The 20,730-nt window shown below is 41.6% G+C and overlaps 1 protein-coding gene across 2 annotated transcripts; it reads left to right on the top strand.

Moving 5' to 3' along the window:
- The first annotated feature begins 741 nt into the window (after positions 1–741).
- Positions 742–20,521, top strand: NXPE3 (neurexophilin and PC-esterase domain family member 3). 2 transcript variants are annotated; one of them, XM_064725116.1, is made up of 7 exons: positions 742–834; positions 1,986–2,034; positions 4,032–4,244; positions 12,286–13,046; positions 14,661–14,734; positions 17,989–18,195; positions 19,692–20,521. In XM_064725116.1, the coding sequence occupies exons 3-7, from the start codon at positions 4,152–4,154 to the stop codon at positions 20,240–20,242; spliced, it is 1,686 nt and encodes a 561-aa protein (XP_064581186.1). In that variant the 5' UTR covers positions 742–834; positions 1,986–2,034; positions 4,032–4,151; the 3' UTR covers positions 20,243–20,521. The 2 variants fall into 2 exon arrangements, with proteins under 2 accessions (XP_064581186.1, XP_064581193.1); XM_064725123.1 differs by having other exon boundaries at positions 766–842.
- The last annotated feature ends 209 nt before the right edge of the window (positions 20,522–20,730 follow it).

Here is a 20,730-nt window from a genome sequence, read left to right as displayed (position 1 = left end):
AAATACTGTGTTCACAAGAACATTTCAGCTGCTCTGGCTTGTTTCTGGTTTTAAGCAACCCACATACTCCTTAGTAAAAATAAGCTTAAGCCCTTAAGCTGCACTCATTCAAAGAACTGCTGGCAGGTGAGTGTTTTGGCATTCCCAAACTTATGCAGTGTTTACAGAACTAATTGCAGATGTCCTGCAGATTGAAAGTGCCACCCGGCTCTGGTGCAGGGTGCAAAGCTCAGCCCTGACTGTGTCACGTTCTCATCAAGCACAGTGAAGTCCTGCCCCATTGCAGCAGCCTCTGCCCGGTTCTGCTGTGCCGGGCCGTGCCTGCATCCCCCGCTCAGCCCCTGCAGCTGCTCTGGGTCCAGGCTCTCCTTTCTCAGCCTTCTCTCTGACCAAGAGCCGCCTCTGCTGTTTCCTGCTCCGTTCGCCCTCAGGCCCGGCAGCGTTTTTGCTGCGATGGTTCGTGTCAGAGCCTTCTCCCTTGGCTGGGGACCGTGGTGATGCCACCCAGGCCACAGCGCTTGGCTCCGCGCCGCCCTCCCACATCCTGCTTTCCTAGGCTTCACCTGCCGTGGTTCAAAAACAACAGGGACGGTGGCGTTGTTTTTGTTGGGTTTTGTGTCTGTTTCCGTCTCCGTTGCCCCTTCCCGGCTGCGGCCGCTGCGGCGGGGCCAGCGCCGCTATCGGGGCGGGGCGGGAGGAGGCGCGGCGGCCGCGGCAGCCGCTGTGTGAGGGGCGGGCAGGAGGGAGGGGCGGCGGGAGCCGGGCTTTTACAGCCAGCGCCTCCGGGCCGGGGGCGAGGCCCCCGCCTGGCCCGGGGGAGCGCCGGGGGCTGCGGTGAGAGGGCGCGGGCGGCTCGGCCTGGCGCGGCTCGTCTGGGGAGCGGGGGGAAAAGGACAGCCCAGCGGGGCAGCCGGAGGGCGGCGGGCTCGGGGCCGCAGGGGGAGGCCCGGGGCGGGAGGCGGGTGCAGGGTCCCGGTGTTGGTGGATGCCCTGCTCGGATCCCCCGTGGCCGCGGCCGGGTCCGCCCGCCCGCAGGGCCGCGCTGCCCGCGCCGCTCGGGGCGCAGCGAGGCGGCGGCTGAGGGAGCTTCCTGCCGGCGCGGGGCTGCCTTGTGCCGCTCCCCGGGCACGCCGGGGCTGCCTTGTGCCGCTCCCCGGGGATGCCCATCCCGCGGCATCCTGAAAGTACCATTGAGGCAATAAAGCGGAGCTGTGCGGCTCGCAGTGCCGGCAGCGGTGCTTCCTGCTCGCTGTCCCCTTCCCAGGCCCGTGGGTCCCGGTCCGGTCCCATGTTCCGCGGGGGCTGCGGCGCTGTCCCCGGGATATCGGCGGGCTGGGGGCCGCCGGCTCCCCGTGCCCCGGGGACCAGGGCGGAATCTGCGGAAAACAGCAGCAAATCTGCTTTTCCGTGCTGGCAGCCAGGCGAGCATCAGCCCCTGTGCCCCAGTGACATGGTTTGGGCATCGCCAGAGGTAGCGGCTGCTCTGTGCCTCGGAGATTTGCACGGCAGAATTTGGAGAGGTTGCACTCACACTTGCCTTTGTAACGCTGCTGGCTCAGAGAGCTGAGGGGATAGAGAGCTGACAGGAATTGACAACTTGTAAAAAAACCCAAAGCAACAATCCTGTAATGGAGCATGCGGCATAATTTAATGACGTATTCATAAAAATGTCATTTAATCGTTTTTTTCTTTTTAACATTGGGTAAAATGGGGCTTGTGGTAACGTGGAAAAAAGCTGAGAGAAGTAGTGCTTAGCAATAAATAGCAGAAAATTCAAGTGCACAGCATTGAAGTTTAAAAGTATCAAATACTTCAACAAAATCCTTGGGTAATTGTAGAAACTAAAGTGATTTTACAGGTAAAAAGTTGTAACTGCCATTTTATTTTGTGCCACTGTAAGCAAACCACCAATGTATAAATTTTACTAAGAAATATTTGTGTGTGTTTCTATAAATATATTTATTTTTTAATGTATTGTTTCCAAGGTTGTTGGCCTTCTGTGTGGATGGCTTCAGAGAACGTTTCAGGAGTAGGGTAAGTCCTAAGGCTTTTTAGTGTATTTATGGGCTTCCCTTGTACAAAAAATGAACAGGATCAATTGTTCACCAATTTTGATGACACTGGCAGTATAGTACGCTTTTAGCATAAAGAAAGCTCTAAACTTGTACATTTAAATGTTTTAGGGCATGTGACATCTACAGAATACAAAAAAAATTGAATAAAAAATATATGGAACAGTGTTTGTGGTATCTGAAATTACATCTGAAATTTTAGGCATATGAAATTAAATTTCAATGTCTTGTGCTTTTCAGTGATGTGGAAAGAACTCTCAGCAACAGAATTGAAAATTCTGGTTTTGTCTAATGTATTTGTTTTTCTTCCTCAAATGGATGTATATGTCCTTAAATTAGCATTTTCATGTACTCTAGGTATATTTAGTATCAATTTATGACCTAAGCTGCTGTTTTATGCAAATTTCATATTAGTGCAGAACTGTTCCAAAAAAGCTGCATTTTTTTGGCATTTTGATACTTTCACTTTAATGGATGCCTTGCTCTTTCAATGTTAGTTCATTGGTCAGAAATACAATCTCTCTAATTCTCAGCAAAGCATTTGAAGTTATAATCCCTATAATCCTTGTAAAGCAATTTGATGTGTGGTCTATTTTGAGGCTGTCCTGGTGATACCAGTAATGTATTTCAGTTTTCTAGCCTGTATTCATTTGATAAATAATTTTTTAATCTTGATATTTAATGTATCACTGTGTTTCATTTAAATTTACACAGCATTTTTCATATAATCTTGAAACTATAGGTACTATGTATTATATCTTAACTGTGTAAATTCTCAGTTATACTATTTATGGAAAGTTGTACCAAGTTTATGTAATCATTTGATTATGTTGTTGCGCTTGGTGCAGGGTTGTATGAGTAATGCTGCTTTGAGGATGTTTGGTTTGGAGAGATTGGTGTCTTTTGAGTGTCTCTTCTTGCCATCTGTTTTCTGTTTCCAAGTTTAGAGCTTCTGCAAGAACAGTACCCTTTTTGTTTGCAAAAAGACTGCATCAAAATTGTCCTTCTCAGAAGGAAAGGAAGGCTTAAGAGTCATTCTGATCAAGCATTGAGATCTTTATCAGTGGCTGTAAAGTCTATGATTTTATAGCAGATCTGTTATCAAGCAACCTTAAAGGAATGATATTGTATGAAAGTTAAGTTTATGAAAGACAGTACTATTATTAGATTTAAAGAACCTGAAATACTGAATCCCAACACACTGAATTCTTTCCAAAAGTTTATTTTTTTATTTTTTAGAGCTGCATATGAGTACCTGAGATAAAAGCAATGATAAAAAAGCAGAACAGGGAAGATGTAATGTAATGTTATGGATGGTGCATGAAGTTAAATTTTAGTGCTTTCAACTCTCTTAGGTATCTCCTCTTTACAGTTGATTTATTTTTCCCCTCTTCCCAAGCAGCAAACTGGAGGAAGCAAGTCTTACCTTGCTTATCCAAATTTATTTCAGACACCAGTGTTTAATAACAACTTAATGGAATGTGTAAACAGGTAAATGACAGATGTCCAAACCCACAAGTTTCTGCTATAAAAGTTAATGAGGGATGTCCAAACTCACAAGTTTGTGTTATGAAAGTTAATGAGAGATCTCCAAACCCATGAATTTCTGTTTCAGTCTGGACAGTGGTGGTGTGGCCTAACAGATAAATAGGGGGGTGGTAATTTGTTTTGGTCTTTTTGATTGCCAGAATGAAATCTTGTGCTCTTCTTTTGCCTTTTTTTTTGGAATCCACTGCAGGTGAGACCAGCTTTATGATAAGGGTTTGCTTTGGCAGATCCAAGAGAATTATGTAAAATTACAGATAACGCTGTTCAAATTAGTTCCACAGAAATAATCTGTATTGACTGTTCTGTTGTACTGGTTATTGCCCCACCATTTGTAAGCTTTCAGTGCAAAACTTGACTTTAGTTCTAGTGACTTTCTGAGATTTAACAGAGTTTTTGTAAATGCACTTGCAGGGATGAGGTGGAAGGCAGCTGAGTTCTCTCGTGCCCTGCCGAGACGAAATGCCATTCCCGCTTGCGGCGGACGGAAGCCATGGCCATGTGTAACATGGGAGGGAAAGGCACGGCTGGACCATGTGGCGTGACTCGTTCAGACTGCAGCTCTTCTGCCTGCTCATGGCAGTGCTGGCTGTCGTGGTGCTGGTCCATAACTTTTTCCAGTTAGAGGTAAGTGGAGCCTGTTTCTTCTCCAAGATGGCTTGAGCAACGTTTTTGGCTTTTGAGTGTGAGGTTAGAATTGTCTGACTGACAGCATTTAGCTATAAATAGGAATCACAGAAAATTCATAGTTGAAGGCATGTCTGGGGGTGTTTAATCCAACACCCTCCTAAAAAGGCTGGCATCAGAGTTAGCTTGGATTGCAACAGGGTGTTTTGACTTTCAACCATATTCAAGGACACTCATATTTCACAACATACCTAGGCAGCCTGTTTCAATGCTGCATCCTTCATAGAGGGAAAAATGTTTGCCTTAAGTGCAACAAGTAGTTGCCTTTTATCCTGTTAGAATGTACTTTAACTCCAGTTCCTCTGTGACTCCCCTGTGGTTAGTGAAAGACTGCACTTAGGTTCCCTTTTGGTCTTCCCTAGAATTATAAAAAGATGTTTTGGTTCCCTTAGTGTCACTCCAGTTCCCTAAGCATCTCAAGGGTCTTAGCTAGTCTTGCCAGCTTTACTCTGGCATGGGTTGTCTAAAAGCCAGACACAGTGTTCTAGGTATGACTTCACCATGGTCTAATTTAGGAGAACTCTAACTTTGCTCAATCATCTGCTTAGGATCTTGTTAATTCTTTGCCACAATGCTGTGCTGCTGACACATGGTGAGTTTGCTGTCTCCTGGAGTCCCTAGGTCTTTTTCTGCGGAGCTGTTACTGGCTTGTTCATCTCTGGCCTGTCTGATGCAATTTTTGTTTACCTTTCCCCTTTTCCCTCTGCTGTATCTGTCTTGCATATTTCTTCATTTTACTTCTCACTTCAGTGCAGAGGTACTTTCAAACTGCTTAGTCAGTAAGCCCATAAGATTAAAGCCAAGGAGGATGAGGATGTGTCTGCAGGAGCCCTGGAGGCTGACCCTGCTCTCTGGCTGCCTGCCTGGCCAGGCATTCCAGTGCTGCATTTGGTGGATGAGCCTGGTAATGCTTAGCCTAACACCTTGTTAAATTATAGCTGTCCTTTGTGCATGTCAGCCAGTCAGTAGGTGCTTTATGCTTTTAAGTTGTGTATGTGCTGCGTGCAGAATCTTCCTTCCTCCTGGCTAGTGATGCCCAGGTGAAATGATCCAAAAGAGGGGCTGTAAAGCCCCCTCACCCCACACAAAATACAGCTGAATTGGAAGAGGATTACATAAGGGTGAGGAAGATGTTTGGGAAGTCTAAAACCACAAGTGATTCAGGATCAATAACTGAAGAATGAGTGTTTGTTACATATTCCAGTACTTGTGGGCACATTAAATAAAAACTGTAGAGGCTGATTTTAAAGGAAGCAGGGATATTTTTTTAAGGATTGCAGCAAAGCTGCAGAAGCCTTTGCAGTAAGTCTTTGTAGTTACTAAATGCATATATTCAAAAACTGGATGAATGCACAGAAGAAAAGTCCATTGGGGGTACTGGATCTTAAGATATTTACCCTAGTGTTTAAGAAATCTAAACCATAAAGGGCTAAAAAGTGGGTTAAGTCTGCAGGAGGAAATGGCACAGCATGTTCAGTCTGTTTTCTTTTCCCAAATACCTGCTGTTGGAAACTATTGGCAATCAAAATACTGTGTTTAATGGACTTTTGGTTCAAATTAGCATGATCCATTTTGTTTGTAGGAGGTAGCTTTTGTTTTCTCTTTCTGTGGTTTTATTTTGTTTTAGGTTTTGACCTAGGATGTTGCTTGAGGAGTGTTGATATTTAGAATCTTAAACTGTTTTCTTTCCATTTTAAAATTACATTTCTTGGAGAAAAGGGCTCTGGCAGCGCTTTGAGAGTGAAATGGAAAATGCAGGTTGGGTGTTCACTCTGTGCTTTTTCTGGCCACTGTCCATGATAAGTTTCTTTGTGGCTTTGTTGCCCTTTACATGTCTGCTATTCTAACCTCAGTTAAGTATTGTGTTGCTGGTAAATCTTTACACTATAACATGCAACTCTAACCCCTTCTGTTGTCATGACTTTTCTGAATGGACCTGCTCCTGTATTTGTCTTGGCTCAGTTTTCTAGGCAGTCTAATATGGGCATTTATGCTGATTCTTTTCAGTCAGAGATCAAAGCCAGAAAAAAATCTTATAACACTTTCATAGAATATCTATAACCAAATCTGTTCAGGCTCTGGAAGGAGAGCTTGTTGTTGGTTACTGTTGAGAATGTGTTTGTAAATGCATCAGACATACTTCTCATCCCCAAATCATCCAATCTAGCTGGTTAAAGCTCAAGATCTAAGGCAATTGTCAGCTAGTCTCCCTTCTGTTTTGCTTTAGGATTTTATACCTTTTCATGTTAGAATGTTTCCTCTTAATTTCTTAAACTACTAATGACATCCTCCCAGTAGTCATACCCATGTCAGATTTTTACTTTTCTTCTGTTTAAAAAACCCAACAAGCTGTCCACAAAAAGTTTGGTAGCCTGCTTATTATTTCCTTTGCTTTTTTTAATGGAATAACTATTCCCTTGAGATCACATAGTTGATCATAGAGTACCAGAAGAAATGTGGTTTTATTTTATTAGAATTTTTTTTCTGTGAATATAGCCGGACAGATAAAATGTGCAGTAATTTTTTGTGAAGTATCAGGATTTTGTCCAAACATCATACTCTCAGATTGCAGGAGAGTTTATGTATTTCTACCAGTGGCCTTTAGGGTGACAGAACCACTTTGGGATTGGTTGTGAGTGTTTTTATTTAATTTAAAAACACCTAGAAGAGAGAGTTTATGGGGATAAGGGAAGTTTCTTGCCAGAACAGAGTATGAAATCAGATAGCTGAAACTGAGCAAAATAACTCTGTAACAAAGTTTTAAATTCTTGCTGCTAAACTGAAGGTGCCTCCAAAAGATAACTTTATCTTATTCCAATTATTTCTGGAACATTTGACTGCCAGGTGATGGCTTTTGAGGACTGGCTTTGACACTTAGAGTAGTTTAGCAGCCCCTCAGTGCTGTGAGATGGTAATGATAGAGAGCTGATTTCATCTCTGTCACAGACAACAAATAAAGTACCTGGAGTGTAAAATTACTGAAAAGAAGATGGCTGACCTTTCAGGAATTGGTATTTGTTCAGATTCAGAGGCTGTCTCCGGGAGCTTTTATTTCCCCACTGTGCCTGTGGCCTGGGAATCTGCTGTGTTGTTTCCTGTTCTAGTGACAGTGACTTAGGCAGCTTTGCAGCAGCTGCTGAGGCCAAGGCAGGAGTTAACAGCTGGTGGAAGATACTGGGCTTTGAGATGGAGTTCCACTTTTCCAGCAGCAATGGAAATCCTCAATGTTTTCATCAGCCACCTACTAAACACTGTGGTGTTTAACTGAGGACAGGTGTTCATTCCAGATCTCCCCAAGTACTCTGTGACCCATCTAGAGTATCTTTGAGAGCATTATTGCCTGGGTTAATCTATATGTTGTATCTAATTTTTGCTTAGTTGGTGGTGAGAATGCCAAAAGCTGAGGAGATGAGCTGAAACTTCCATTAGCTCTCATAAAAATACTTTTTCCTTTTTTTCCTTTTTATGACATCTCTAGTGCAGGAACTGCAAATGGATTTATTTGTGCTTAACTGACATGTAATCTCTTCTATCCTGCCTGTGTTACTTGGCAGGTAGCCATTAAATTACTTTGTGCTCACATTTGGGTTCTGGTTAGCTTCAAAATGCAGTAAATTTAAAAAAATAATGATAGAAAAAAACCCCAAAAAGCAAAAAATCTAAACAAACTCCTCCCGCACAAACAAAAAATCCTCAAACCCAACAAACAAACAAACAATGCCCCTTGGGAATTGCACTTAAAATACATGACACCTTGAATGGTGTATAGGTGGAAATAAGCAAAGCAGGTGTTATCCAACATGGAGCCTGTCATCAACACTAAAACAATCTGTGTCATAAAGGAAGAGCACTCTTGAGAAATCCTCTCTATCTGCTTTTCATAAAGGAATTTTGTTTAGTTTAGCTACTAACTACAATAGAAAGCCCTCCATTCTGCACAGTCTCAGTATGATGACAGAGAGGAGCCAGAGAGACTTGGAAATGCCAAGAGGGAGTAGGAAATGAAGTGGGGACAAACTCAGCTAATTATTTACCTCAGAGCAGGCCTTGTGTATCTGTAGGGGCAGGAGAACTTAAGTACTTGTTTGGAGCTGAGCCTGGGAAACACTTAAGAAAGGAAGATGGTTTGGAAGCTTTTATATTCCAGTCAGGGATCTTTGGTGTATTAATTGACTCTGAAGCTTTTTCTGCCTTTACTGGCAAAGAGAATCTGTGCATCTCCTGTGAATAGCATCTCCTGTGAATAGCATCCGTGGTCTAGGCTATTTTTACACAAAAGCTTATAATTCTGCAACAATACAGGGTCCTGGTTAGGCTTGAAAGAGGGCTGTAAAGATGATCAAGGATGCTGAAGAAAGAATGCTCCTCAGGATGCTGAAGAAGCTCTGCTTTTACCTTCATGGAGCTTTCCCCCTCAGGCCCTTTGAAGATAGACTGAGGAAATATTTGTGATATGATCTATTCTGCTTAGGGGGACATAACCTGGAGATGCTGAAGTGACAGTGCATGTCCTTGCTCTCAGCTGCATACAAGGAAGAGCTTTGGCCTTATGCTCTGCTAAAAATCTCTGTAGGTGGACTGATTTGCAGCCATCAAACCATATTCTGTTTTCTGAATGAGCTTGTTGGCTTGGTGCTCTCTGCACCCTTCCCCACTGAAAGATATGGGTATGTATTGAAGTGAAGGGAGACGACCCATCTTAATTGATCAGCACCGAACTCCAAATTTATTGATTCAATCAGTCACTTTTTATAACAGTGTTAATTAAGCTCATGCATATTGCAAAATCCGAGCTCATCATAGGTCACAGATTACACACCAACCCCTCCTTTTGTTTTCAATACCTGTGGTTTGTTATTGAAACCAAGATTTGTGTTCTCACCCTGATATGAGAGATTCTCAAGGCCTCCATGTTTGTCACTTTTGCTTTCCCATACCTTATCCAAGGACAAGGTATTTACTTGTTGTTGAAGACAACCTGAGAACTTCTGCTGTTTGCATAAACGTGCCTGAGAATCGTGTTGTTTACAGAAACAGGCTTGAGAATTTGCTCCTCACAGCTGCCTTTTACTTTTCCATCAGCTGTATATTTTCATGGCCTTTTTTCCTTCAAGCCATGTCTGAGCAAAATTCTCTGACAGGTATGCCTCTGGAAAGACTTCAGAAAGCCTAGCTGGGCCAGGAATGGCATCTCTACATCTCTGACAGAAAGACTGGGTTAAAACCCCCCCAGGAAATGTATAGAAGATTAAAATTAGGGATGCATCAGTTTTTAAGCTGTCTTAGATGACCATCTCTTCTTAAATTGAAAGGATTTGTTTTTCCCCATGTCCACCAACCATTGAAGAACCAACTGAAAACCAGAAACTTTCTCTTGGGAACTTACACTGAAAACAGCAATTAATCCTAACATATATTCTCCCTTCCCACTCCTCTTTAGGAAAATAGATAAATATTTTTGCTGAGACATTGTTGCTGGCTTATTGGATGCATAAAAATATATAGCAAACTTTTATATAGCAAATATTTTAAGAATATTTCCATGCAGTATTTTCTGTGTTACATGTATATATGTGTGTGTATATATTTATGCATGAGCAAGTGAAGGGAAGAAGTTGTGAAGGTGTCCATAAATAGAAACTTGGCTTAATTCAAGAGTGCATGTAGGCAAGATTTAAAGTAGAATTGTGCCTGAGATTCACTCTCAGCTTTGGCTGAAATTTACTGGACTAATAAAAGTAATGTGCAGCTTACATCTGCAGCTTGGCTTGCTGCAGCTTGGCTTGCTGTGATGGAAAACAAAAATAATTATGAATTATGGCCTTCAGGGAAAATTTATTAAATCCTGGGTGGGAATATAAAACAGAAGCAAAAGCTTCTATTGTGATGTTAACATCTGGTGTATAGATGGGTATATGTCAATTTGTGTTTTAGAGCTACAGTGTAGCAATTTACAGTTTCAGGTTTTATAGTTAACTTGGATATCAAACAAAGATTTTGTGTATCCATGCTACATCCTCCTGTGCTCATCCTCTTACTCTAAAGCTGATCAAAACCAATTTATGTCACAGACTTCAAAAGCCTGTATGTTTTTATTGCTTGTTAGGTTTACCTTTCTTCTGAATAAGTGTGTTGAATCTCAGTGTGGTTCAAATGATTTTAAGACACTGCTGATGTTTCCATGGCCTAAGAAAGGTTTATAACAATGAATAAAGCATTAACATGAGTGTTGTGATTTTAGTACATGACATTTAAAAGTAGCTAGTAGTGAGTAGTTAGTTAAGGATGAAGTAAATGGAAAACACTGAGGTATTGGTAAGTACAATGATATTTTTAAAGATTTCAAATAATGTAGTTTGATTTTTTTAGCAATGTTTCAAATCTAAATGAGCATATCATCTGATGCTATGTGAATGGTGCGCTGTATAATTTTAATCTTTGCTTGAAAGACTATTTTCCTTCTTTGTGAAATGGAACTATGGATAAGTTCTACTACATATACCTGGTAATTAATTGGTCATTAACTGCTGATTTTATGTGTATTTGAAGGAGTTTTTCTTAATTTGCTGATTAGAAATCTCATGGGTACCTCTGGAGTCTTAGACTGTGCTATTTTTAAAATTTTCCTAATGCAAATCTGCAAAATTATGTGATGTCATAAAGAAGATGGTATCTGCAGTCATTTGCATGCAAATACAGCTTTGGACACTGATATTTTTGCACAAAATACAGTTTTATCAAGTTGCAGCAGAACTCTTAGTCTAGTTTTGTATTTATGGAATTTAATTTTTAAACTCTTGTATGATTAGAGATGCTTTGCTTGCTGTTTTGTTTGGTGCTAGAAGAAGCTGTATACAGCTTATTTAAAATCTTCTAAATAAACAAGCTGGGTTTTTGCCTGTTTAGTCCTAGCTTGTCCTGTACTATTCTACTTGCCCACTGGCTCATGAATTCATTGCCCCAGAGGATTGGGCTTTTGTTCTTTTATTTCTTTTAATGTGTACACTACAGGGAAACACGCATTTCAGATAATTAGCCAAGAAGAGATGTGAGTGTGACCAGATAAATGAGTGCAGCTTCCACATGCAGCAAACCTCTCTGCAAGGCAGGGGTGCATCAGCTTAACCTGCAGTGTAACATCTCAAAGAAAACCTATTTCCCTGCATTACATGGGGCAGCTATTAGAACCCATGGTGCTCCAAGGCTAAAATGTTACTGCAGAAGAAAAGGAAATGTGATTTATAATTTAATCATCCAAACTTTTTGTGGGGGTGTTCACAGGGGTCCCAGGATGAGGGAAGAGATGAGAATCTTGACTCCATGTTTCAGAAGGCTGATTTATTATTTCATGATATGCATTATATTAAAAGAAAATGATATATTAAAACTATACTAAAAGAACAGAAGAAAGGATTTCATCAGAAGGCTAGCAAGGAATAGAAAGGAATGAATAATAAAAGCTTGTGACTTCAGAGAGACCAAGTGAGCTGACTGTGATTGGCCATTAATTAGAAACAACCAACATGGACCAATCACAGATGCACCTGTTGCATTCCATTGCAGCAGATAATCATTGTTTACATTTCATTTCTGAGGCCTCTTCTCCTGAGCTTCTCAGGAGAAAAAATCCTAGCAAAAGGATTTTTCCTAAAATGTGTCTGTGACACCTTTTGTCATTTTTTTTCACATTGCTGATATTTGGAGAGTGTACTGGTAAGCTGAAACACTGCCATGCATTGGATGTAAGCTCTTTAAATGCTTGTTTGCCAAAGCAGGATAACTACAGGTTGCCCACCTGTTTCCTTAGAAATCTCATGGTCAAAGTAATAGATTTGGGTCTTCTAGTGAAGTTGTTTCATTTGGTCAGTTTGAAAGCTCTGTAAAGCAAAGCCCAGTTCTTGGGACCATTTCCCAACAAAGTATCCATTATTCCCAGTGTTTCATTCCACAGCACAGCTTCAGGTAATCTTTTTCTCCCCAGCACTTGGATAATGACACAGTTTCAGGATCGAATTGGATAACAGAAAACAATGTCCAGCATCCTCTGTCCCAGGCAGCCAAAACCACCAGGAAGCCTTACTGTGGGTACGAGGAGCAGACCTTGTCCAAACGGGAACAAGCAGAGCAGGAATCCTTGCTTGCTGCAGTACAGTGGCCAAAGCCCCCTGATGGCAAAATCCCCTTTGCGCAGAGCACTGATCCCACACACAGTGACTTTGTGATTGTGAAACCCGACAGGTTCTTCAAGGTGGGTGATCAGTTGGAGGTACTCGTTCGCATGAAGGATTTCCAAGGAAAACCCAAACAGTACGGTGGAGACTATTTACTAGCACGAATTCACTCTCCTGGCCTGAAAGCTGGAGCAGCAGGAAGGATTGTAGATTGCCACAATGGCCTTTACAAAGTCTTCTTTACCTTGCTTTGGCCAGGAGAGGTCAAAGTTTCTGTGTCGCTTGTCCATCCGAGTGAAGCCATCCAAGTCCTCGTGCGTTTGCGCGAGGAAAGGCCGGACAGAGTCTACTTCAAAAGCTCCTTCAAGTCTGGGAGGTACTCAGAGACTACAGAGTGCAACGTTTGCCTGCCTGCAGGTCTCCCAGTCTGTAACTTCACAGATCTCTACACGGGTGAGCCGTGGTTCTGTTACAAGCCTCGGAAACTGTCCTGTGCCAGCCGAATCAACCATGCCAAAGGCGGATATCTGAAAGGGCTTCTGACACAAGAGGAAAGCCTCTTTTTCCAAAGGTTTGTATGTTGTTGGATTTATATATATTCAGTCAAGTCAATAGGCTTATTTAAACCTATTGTTTAAATAAGACATATTGCCTTAGAGGTGGAGTGTATCTGCAGGACCAGGTGTTGGGTATTAGTTGTTGAATAGTGTGTTCCCCTCCATTCAGCTGTGCAAGAATCCTAGCAATCTTAAAGAAACTTGGCATGTAGTTCTCTTTCTGTGCTCTGAATTCAACCCTGCTGAATTTCACAAGAGCATGCTGTCTAAATCTGTTGCTGGTTTTTTGAGACTATTTCCTTATTTTCTATTTCCATACCTGCACTTGCAATATTAATAACAATGCTTTGAGAAGTATTTTTGGCCAAATATAAACTATCCAAAAAGGATCCAGGTTTTAGGCTCATTTTTACAGAAATTACCAATTGTTTTTGTCCTCATCAAAAATTGTCTTAAATGTGTTCCTTGTTGCTCAATATGACTTTCAAATCTTATAAACAATTTTCATAAAGGAAACACCTGGTGGAACAAATAGCTGAGAAATACCCATGCAAATGGAAATTATCTGTGCATGTTATTCAAGTGTCAAACTAAATTAGTTTCACAGTCATATTTTATTTCTGCATTCAGCATTAAAAAAACCCCAAACCATCTCTTATTGCCTGTGTATGTGTGACAGAACTGCTTCTGTATGATATTACACAGCTGAATTTAGATAAAGTTAGTTACTGTGTAGTGTCAGAGTTGTAGTTGCAATGCCTTGCTAATGCCTTGCTCTCCAACCAAGATGTTGTAGGAAAATCTTTTGGCACAATGTTCACTTTAGGTCTAAATTGGGAAAGATTTTAGGGTAGCAACTCCAAATAGTGTAATTTAGGAAAGTATGTGTGCATATTCATAACCAAGACCAGAAATAAAAAGTAAGCATCAGTTTGTTTTTTTTTTTTGGCTCTTCCATATCAAGTTTGCAAGTGGATCTTTTGACTTTGTGTCTCTGTCAGTCCACCTGTAAAATATAGCTTATATTTATTGGTGGTGTTTCCATATGGGAATGGGAAAGCTGTTTTTCTTGGTTTAGTTTTGATTGTTTATTTGTTTGTTTGTTCCATTCAGCTCTGAGATCCTTCATTGAAGTGGCTTAAAGAAATTCCAAATAATTTCTTTCTTAAATAGTGAAAAAAAAAAAAAAAAAGACAAGGATTCTCTTGTAGCAAAGGACAGAATAAGATCTCAGTATCAGTCAGCTGGGAGCTGCTGCTGTGGCCCTGTACCCTTGCAGTGATTTGTCCCCACAAGTTCTGCAGGCTGGGAACATCTTTGGGGCAGATTCCCAAAAGCTTCCTGCACCTCTGACAGCTTGATTGCTTTATTGCGATTTGTGTCAGTACAAGCTTGCACAAGATTTGTGTCAGTGCCGTGAAATTTTGAATTTGGATCGAGAACAGCAACTGTAGTCTCAAAATAAATGTGGAATGAATTCAGCTGTAGGAAGTAGAGTAAACTCAGAGTAAAAATTTGTAGTACTATGTGCTTATTTGAAGTGGAGGAAGAAAAAAAATGAGACTAATGTTGCCTCCAAGTTTCACAGTAACTTTTACAAATATTGCTGTGTTCATTTTTTGTTCAAGTGATGTGAATATCAAAAGGCCAGTACTCTCCAGTGGACCTGATTCAGTCATTGTAAAGCCCACAGCATTTACAGGTAAGCTGAACTGCATAAGATTCTTGTTTGTAATTCATAATCAAATTTATAAAAAGAACTATAGGCATCAAATAATAATTTGGGGTTTTTTTAACATGGCAAAAAAATCAGTATCAGATTTTTATTAAGATGATGAAGGCTTTTGTGTGTTAACTTTAATACAAGTTCAGAAATAGTGAATTTTTTTTCTGAAATTACATACATAAATGGGATTATTAGCAAAAGAAGAAATCATAAGAAGAGACAACTTTGTTCATTTGCCAAAAATGCCTTTTATATCTCCTAGCATTTACTCACAGTCTAAAATCTCTTAGAGTAACTGCTTACCAAACTCTCAATCTAATGAAAACAGCTGTGTGGTGTTTCTTAATTTCTTTCTTTGTTAAGAATGTTGTCTAACAGATTTTGATTGCATTTAAGTATTACTATAATTTGTGTTACCACAGGATGTCAGAATCTACAGTTCTGGACTACAACTTAATTGTTCTGTGCCCTTTCTAAGAACAGAACAAAGACAGTCTGTACTAAAATGAACTCAGAGATTTTATCTCATTCATATCCAAAAGCAAGCTTTTTATTCTTCTAAAAAGTCTGCATAAAATGTGATAAACAGAGAATCATTTCTTAAATGAAAACTTTTCGTATTTTTTTCATTAGGTTATAAGAGACTTTTAAGGTAGAGTTACTGACCTGAGCAATAAAGTCTGAACAGAAGGCAACTTAGAGCATTTCTTGCTTTTAGTTTTACTGTTCACTTAAAAAAAAAACAGTTCTGCTACTAGACCTGCAGCATTTTACCCTCCACCTCTTTTCTTTGTCCAGATCCTTTAGCTGAAGTGGTTTTTTGGCTTTTTTTGTCTTGTATGTTTCCTGGCAGAAACTGCTGCAAATTCAAAATTTGATTGTCACCCTTCTTCCAGGAGCTAAGAATGATCAAAGCCTGCCTACAATGTCCTGGCAATTAATGCTGGGTTAAAAAGGGTGGATAGGCATAGCACATTTCCTCAGGGAAATTCCTTCCAAGTACAGCAGTCTCTGAATAAATAAACTGAACTCATTGCTATAATGCTCTTGAATGTGTGGATTGGTTAGGACTGATGATACACATAACTCATTGTTCTGCTGTTGTTCTTTCTGTGCATGTTTTTCTCCATTGTGGTAAATGTAGATCAAGTTTTTAAAAACATTTCTTTTTCTGAAATACAAGTTTTTATTTCTATCCTTGTTTTTTAACTTCAGATTGGAGCTTTTATTTTCTTTTATAAAATCTCAAAGTAAGAGCCAGTTCTGAATTCTGGGCCAAAACTGGTATGATACTATACACAGACTTGAAATGCTGATTTACTGTGGGGCACCAAAAAGTTGTTCTAGTACCACTGTTTTATATATATCTATATATCTATCTATATATATACATATATATATAAGTATCCATTTAAAGGATACTTAAAAAGTGTCTAAAGGTAAAAAATTGAATTGCTTTTGCATCAAAACTTAAAATCTAACAAACTCAAGTTGTGAATTCACATTATGAGTTAGTCTTTAACTACATGATCATGTGAAGGCTTTTTTCCCTTTCTCCTGTTAATAAATATTAGATGAGTTCACATTATTAGCTAGGTTTTTTTTCCTTCTCTGTTCCTGCTGTCAGATTTAAAGAATCATCCAGAGATAGAATTTTCTGATGGCTTTGTTCTGTGATAATTGTTATTATATTATTTGTGTTATACAAATGTAATTGTATAGTAGTTTGCTTTTTAGTGTCCCTGTGACGTCTAAAGAGGTTAACATTGTCTAATACAACATGCAGAGGATATTGAATAGAAAAAGAGCAATTAAAAGTGCTTATTGGAAAGATGGTTATGGTTGGCTCTATCTGTGTTATAGTCAAGCATCTATCAGAGGATACTTTTGGGCCCTGGAATTCCAGTGTTTGTACTTTTACATCATTCAAACAGCCCCTGGCATGATTTTGGCCACAGCAAAAACAACTTTATGAAACAGCTGTAAGTTAGGACAGTTCTTAGCAGTTCCCACACCAAGGTGAGTAGAGGTGTTTAACATCTGGAAGTGTCTGCTCCATGCAGCTGGTGTTTGTGCCAGGGAAGATCTCCATGCTTGTTCAGCTGAGGTATTTGAATACACAAATTGCAAAGGAGGAACCTGAAACAGCATTACAGAACTTTGATGTACTAATATCACCCTGGTTACTAAGAGAAATATGGCAATATTTGTATGATATAACCATGAGATTGCAGTTTCTCTTCCTGTAATCTCCTGTAATCCTGATACTTCTCTTGCAAGATATTGCTCAATTTCTGCAAGTTAAAAGGGCATCCCTATGGAGCAGAGCTTCCCTGATGTGTAGTTGCCCCTCAGGCAGTAAATGGGGAGGGGGCTGGATGGCAGAGATAAATTCCGAAATCCATGGAATTAGGGACTCTCTTAGTTATCCTATTCAAATGGCGCATACACCATTTTTGGTCATAGCTTCAATTCTGGCATTTTCTGGCTTTGGAGGCCTTATGGTTCAGACTTAACTCTTCTAGAGTGCCGAGGTATGTGTTATTCCGTAGTAGTAGTTCTTTGGGGGTTTGTCTCGGTCTGTGTGGGGGTTTTGTGGGTTTGTTTTGGTTTTTTTGGATGTCTCTCTGGGTGTTGCCAGGCTGTCCCCGCCGAGCAGCGCTGCAGTGCGCGGGCCGGCCGCTGGAGGGCAGCAGCGCGCCGCGGCAGGGCGGCGTCCGTGCTGGATCCGCAGCGGGACGGGGAGGATGCTGTGCCGGCCTCCCTGCCTTCCCTTCTGCAGCGGACGGAGGATGCTTGCGCCTCCTGCCTCCTCTCTGCAGCGGACGGGGAGGATGCTGTGCCGGCTTCCCTGCCTTCCCTTCTGCAGCGGGACGGGGAGGATGCTGTGCCGGCCTCCCTGCCTTCCCTTCTTCTGCAGCGGGACGGGGAGGATGCTGTGCCGGCCTCCCTGCCTTCCCTCCTTCTGCAGCGGGACGGGGAGGATGCTGTGCCGGCTTCCTGCCTCCGCTCCTTGTGCAGGGCAAACACCCGCCACTGAGTGCCTCCAGCGCCCGGAGAAAGGTGGCAGATACATTTTTACATTAGCAGCAGAGATACCATTTAATTAAAAGCAAGTTGAACTACAGTTGGCCACCCAGCTCTTGTCAGCAGTCGCTGACTACATGTCAGTGAAGATTATGGAGGCTGTTTTGGTTGCATATTAATTTCAAAGGATTTTTCTCTTCCAGATTCAAGCAGTATGGGCAGAGCTGAAGATCCCACAGCTTCCCCTTCTGGTTATTATTATGAAGACCAGTGGAGGTCCAGAACACATTGGATCCATAATTTTAACAAATCAGAGGATATAACTGAGTGCTTACAAGGAAAAGTAATCCACTTGTTTGGAGACTCTACAATAAGGCAGTGGTTTGAATATTTGACAGCATTTGTTCCAGGTAATTTTTTGTTATTTAGCTTTAAGGGCCTTTACAAAGCCTTATTTCTCACCTCTCAGACACAGAGCTGGTTTTACTGAGTGACAGTGACAAAACAAAGGACGAGGAAAGACAAAACCTCATCAGAAGCCCTGGCAGACAGCCAAATGTTTGAGCAGATACTGAAAACATGTAGGCCTTGTAAATGGGGCCACCCCTGCAAAGTTGTCCTTGTAACAGGACTGCTGCTGTGGTTGTGAGTTAAGGCAGCAGGAAATCACTTGGGTTGCCTCTGTAAGGCCTTGCAACATCCCAGTCACAGGAGAGATTTTGGAATGAGGTAGCAAATTACCTCCATTGCTCTTTATAGGTTTTGGGGCTCTTTTCATTATTCAAGTTACTTAAGTAGAAGAATTTCAGTAGAAAATTAAATATTCCTGCCTCGCTCATCTCTTTCCTCTGAACCACTTCAGTTGTGTTGGAATATAGTCTTTGAGCTGCCTTAATTCCTACAACTTGAAGTAATCTTTAAATTTAATGGAGTCCTAAAATTGCTAGAAGGGTTCTTGTGAACCCTGGATTCAGAAAGTAACAATGACTATTTGTTTGTAAAAAAATTATTTTTTACAAGAGAGAAGGAAATAGTTTGGGAAACTTGGAAAAGGCATTGCCAGCCTTCTGAAATCCAAATGTGCTGTCCTGCAGATTTCAACACCCATAAACTCCACTCTGAAAAATGATGCTCAACTTCTGTTTAGTTTTAGAGTTCTTTGAAATATGTTCAGGTTTCCTTATCTACTCCTGCTTTGCCCTGTGGTCTGAGCGTCTTGTTGAAAGCTTGAAGTTCTTGTGCTGTGTAGGAGCATGGGGGGGTCAGCACGGTCGGGACGGACGGAGACGAGAGATCTCTGCAGCCAGGTCGTGGAATTTGTGGTTTATTGCAAAGGGCCTGGGTGCAGGGCCCTGCTGGGAGCTGCAGCCACAGCTCAGGGCAGGCCTGAGAGAAGAGAGGGGGAGAGAGGATGAGAGGGAAGAGAGCAAAAGTGTAAGAGAGTTAAAGGGGTAGGAGAGCGAAGTTTTCATTACAATACAATAAATCTTCTTCTGTGTTGAATATTTTGATTCTCACTAACTAATTTAGTACAATATACAAATCTTTTAGCATTTCTATACAGCTTATAAAAATCACTATGTTACTATACTGTGTTACATTTTAAACCTTAAAAACTACTCTTTGGACTCCTTCTGCTAAACTGGTAGGGTCTGCTCAGACCCTTAGACTTGCCTGCTTGCAGAGGGTGTTGTTTCATCATAAGGGGATTACCTTCAGCTGGCCAAACTATTGTTTTCCCATTGTTCAGTAACTAAAAGATCTCAAAGCTTGCTTTCATTTCAATCTCGCTTATAGTTTCCATATTCTCATAATCTTTTGCCAGACAATCATATTTGTAAAGCTTTCCAGTTTCATCTTCCCCAACAGTGCTGTCTTTGTCTAATGCTCGCTCCTGGCCTTTCAGATCTGGTGGAATTTAACCTGGGCAGCCCGAAGAACGTGGGCCCTTTCATGTCGGTGGACCTGAAGCACAACATCCTGCTGAAGTTCCGCTGCCACGGGCCGCCCATCCGCTTCTCCACCGTGTTCAGCAGCGAGCTGCGCTACATCGCCAACGAGCTCGACAGCATCGTGGGCGGCAGGAACACCGTGGTTGCCATCACCATCTGGTCCCACTTCAGCACCTTCCCCGTGGAGGTGTACATCCGCCGCCTCAGGAACATCCGCAGGGCCGTGCTGCGGCTGCTGGACCGCAGCCCCAAGACTGCCATCGTCATCAGAACAGCCAACGTGCAGGAGCTGGGGCCGGAAGTGAGCCTCTTCAACAGTGACTGGTATTCCTTTCAGCTTGATTCTGTCATGAGGAAAATGTTCTCAGGAATTGCTGTGCACTTTGTGGATGCTTGGGAGATGTCTGTGGCTCATTACTCGCCACATAACCTGCACCCTAATGAAATAATTGTTAAGAATCAAATAGATGCGTTTTTATCTTACGTGTGTCCTCTGCAAACTTAGCACAAATGGGTGTCCCTATGTCGCCTTTTGCTATAGCCCAAGTACAGCTGCTCTTTTGAGCTGTGGAATGAGGCTGGATGATATGGAGAACTCTGGACACTGTACTTGCATGCAGGATAAGTGGGGTGGCCTTAAAGTCTGGGTAGCTGTGAAAGGGTGGTAAAGAGGAGTTGACTCTTCAGGCCATATCTTCCTGCAAGGTTGATTCCTTCAAGCTTATCATTCATACCTGAGATTATTCGAGAGCACCTTAAATTAAATTGGCAGGATTCAATAAGAGACTATTTGGGTTATTAGCTTTACTAGTTATCTGCACTGTATGCCTAATTTAATCTGTGTGACACTGATTCTGTTGCCAGGGTCTTGTTGCTCAGAACAGTGTGTGAAACCTGGGAGGGATTTTGGGAATGGTCTTTCTCTCAGCATTCCAGAGCTTAAGGGATGTCTACTCCAGCTGTGTGTCAGAGAAACACAGTGTCTTGTCAAAG

Source organism: Zonotrichia leucophrys, chromosome 1, assembly GCF_028769735.1.
Source record: "Zonotrichia leucophrys gambelii isolate GWCS_2022_RI chromosome 1, RI_Zleu_2.0, whole genome shotgun sequence".
Taxonomy (NCBI): Eukaryota; Metazoa; Chordata; class Aves; order Passeriformes; family Passerellidae; genus Zonotrichia; species Zonotrichia leucophrys.
The sequence above is the reverse complement of the archived record's forward strand: the minus strand, read 5'-3'. Positions and strand labels throughout refer to the sequence as shown.

Coding starts and splice junctions, on each gene's coding strand:
- NXPE3 (XM_064725116.1), top strand. CDS start 4,152: ATGTGGCGTGACTCGTTCAGACTGCAGCTCTTCTGCCTGCTCATGGCA. Junction 13,047..14,660: donor GAAAGCCTCTTTTTCCAAAG/GTTTGTATGTTG, acceptor TTTTTGTTCAAG/TGATGTGAATATCAAAAGGC. Junction 18,196..19,691: donor TTTGACAGCATTTGTTCCAG/GTAATTTTTTGT, acceptor CTGGCCTTTCAG/ATCTGGTGGAATTTAACCTG.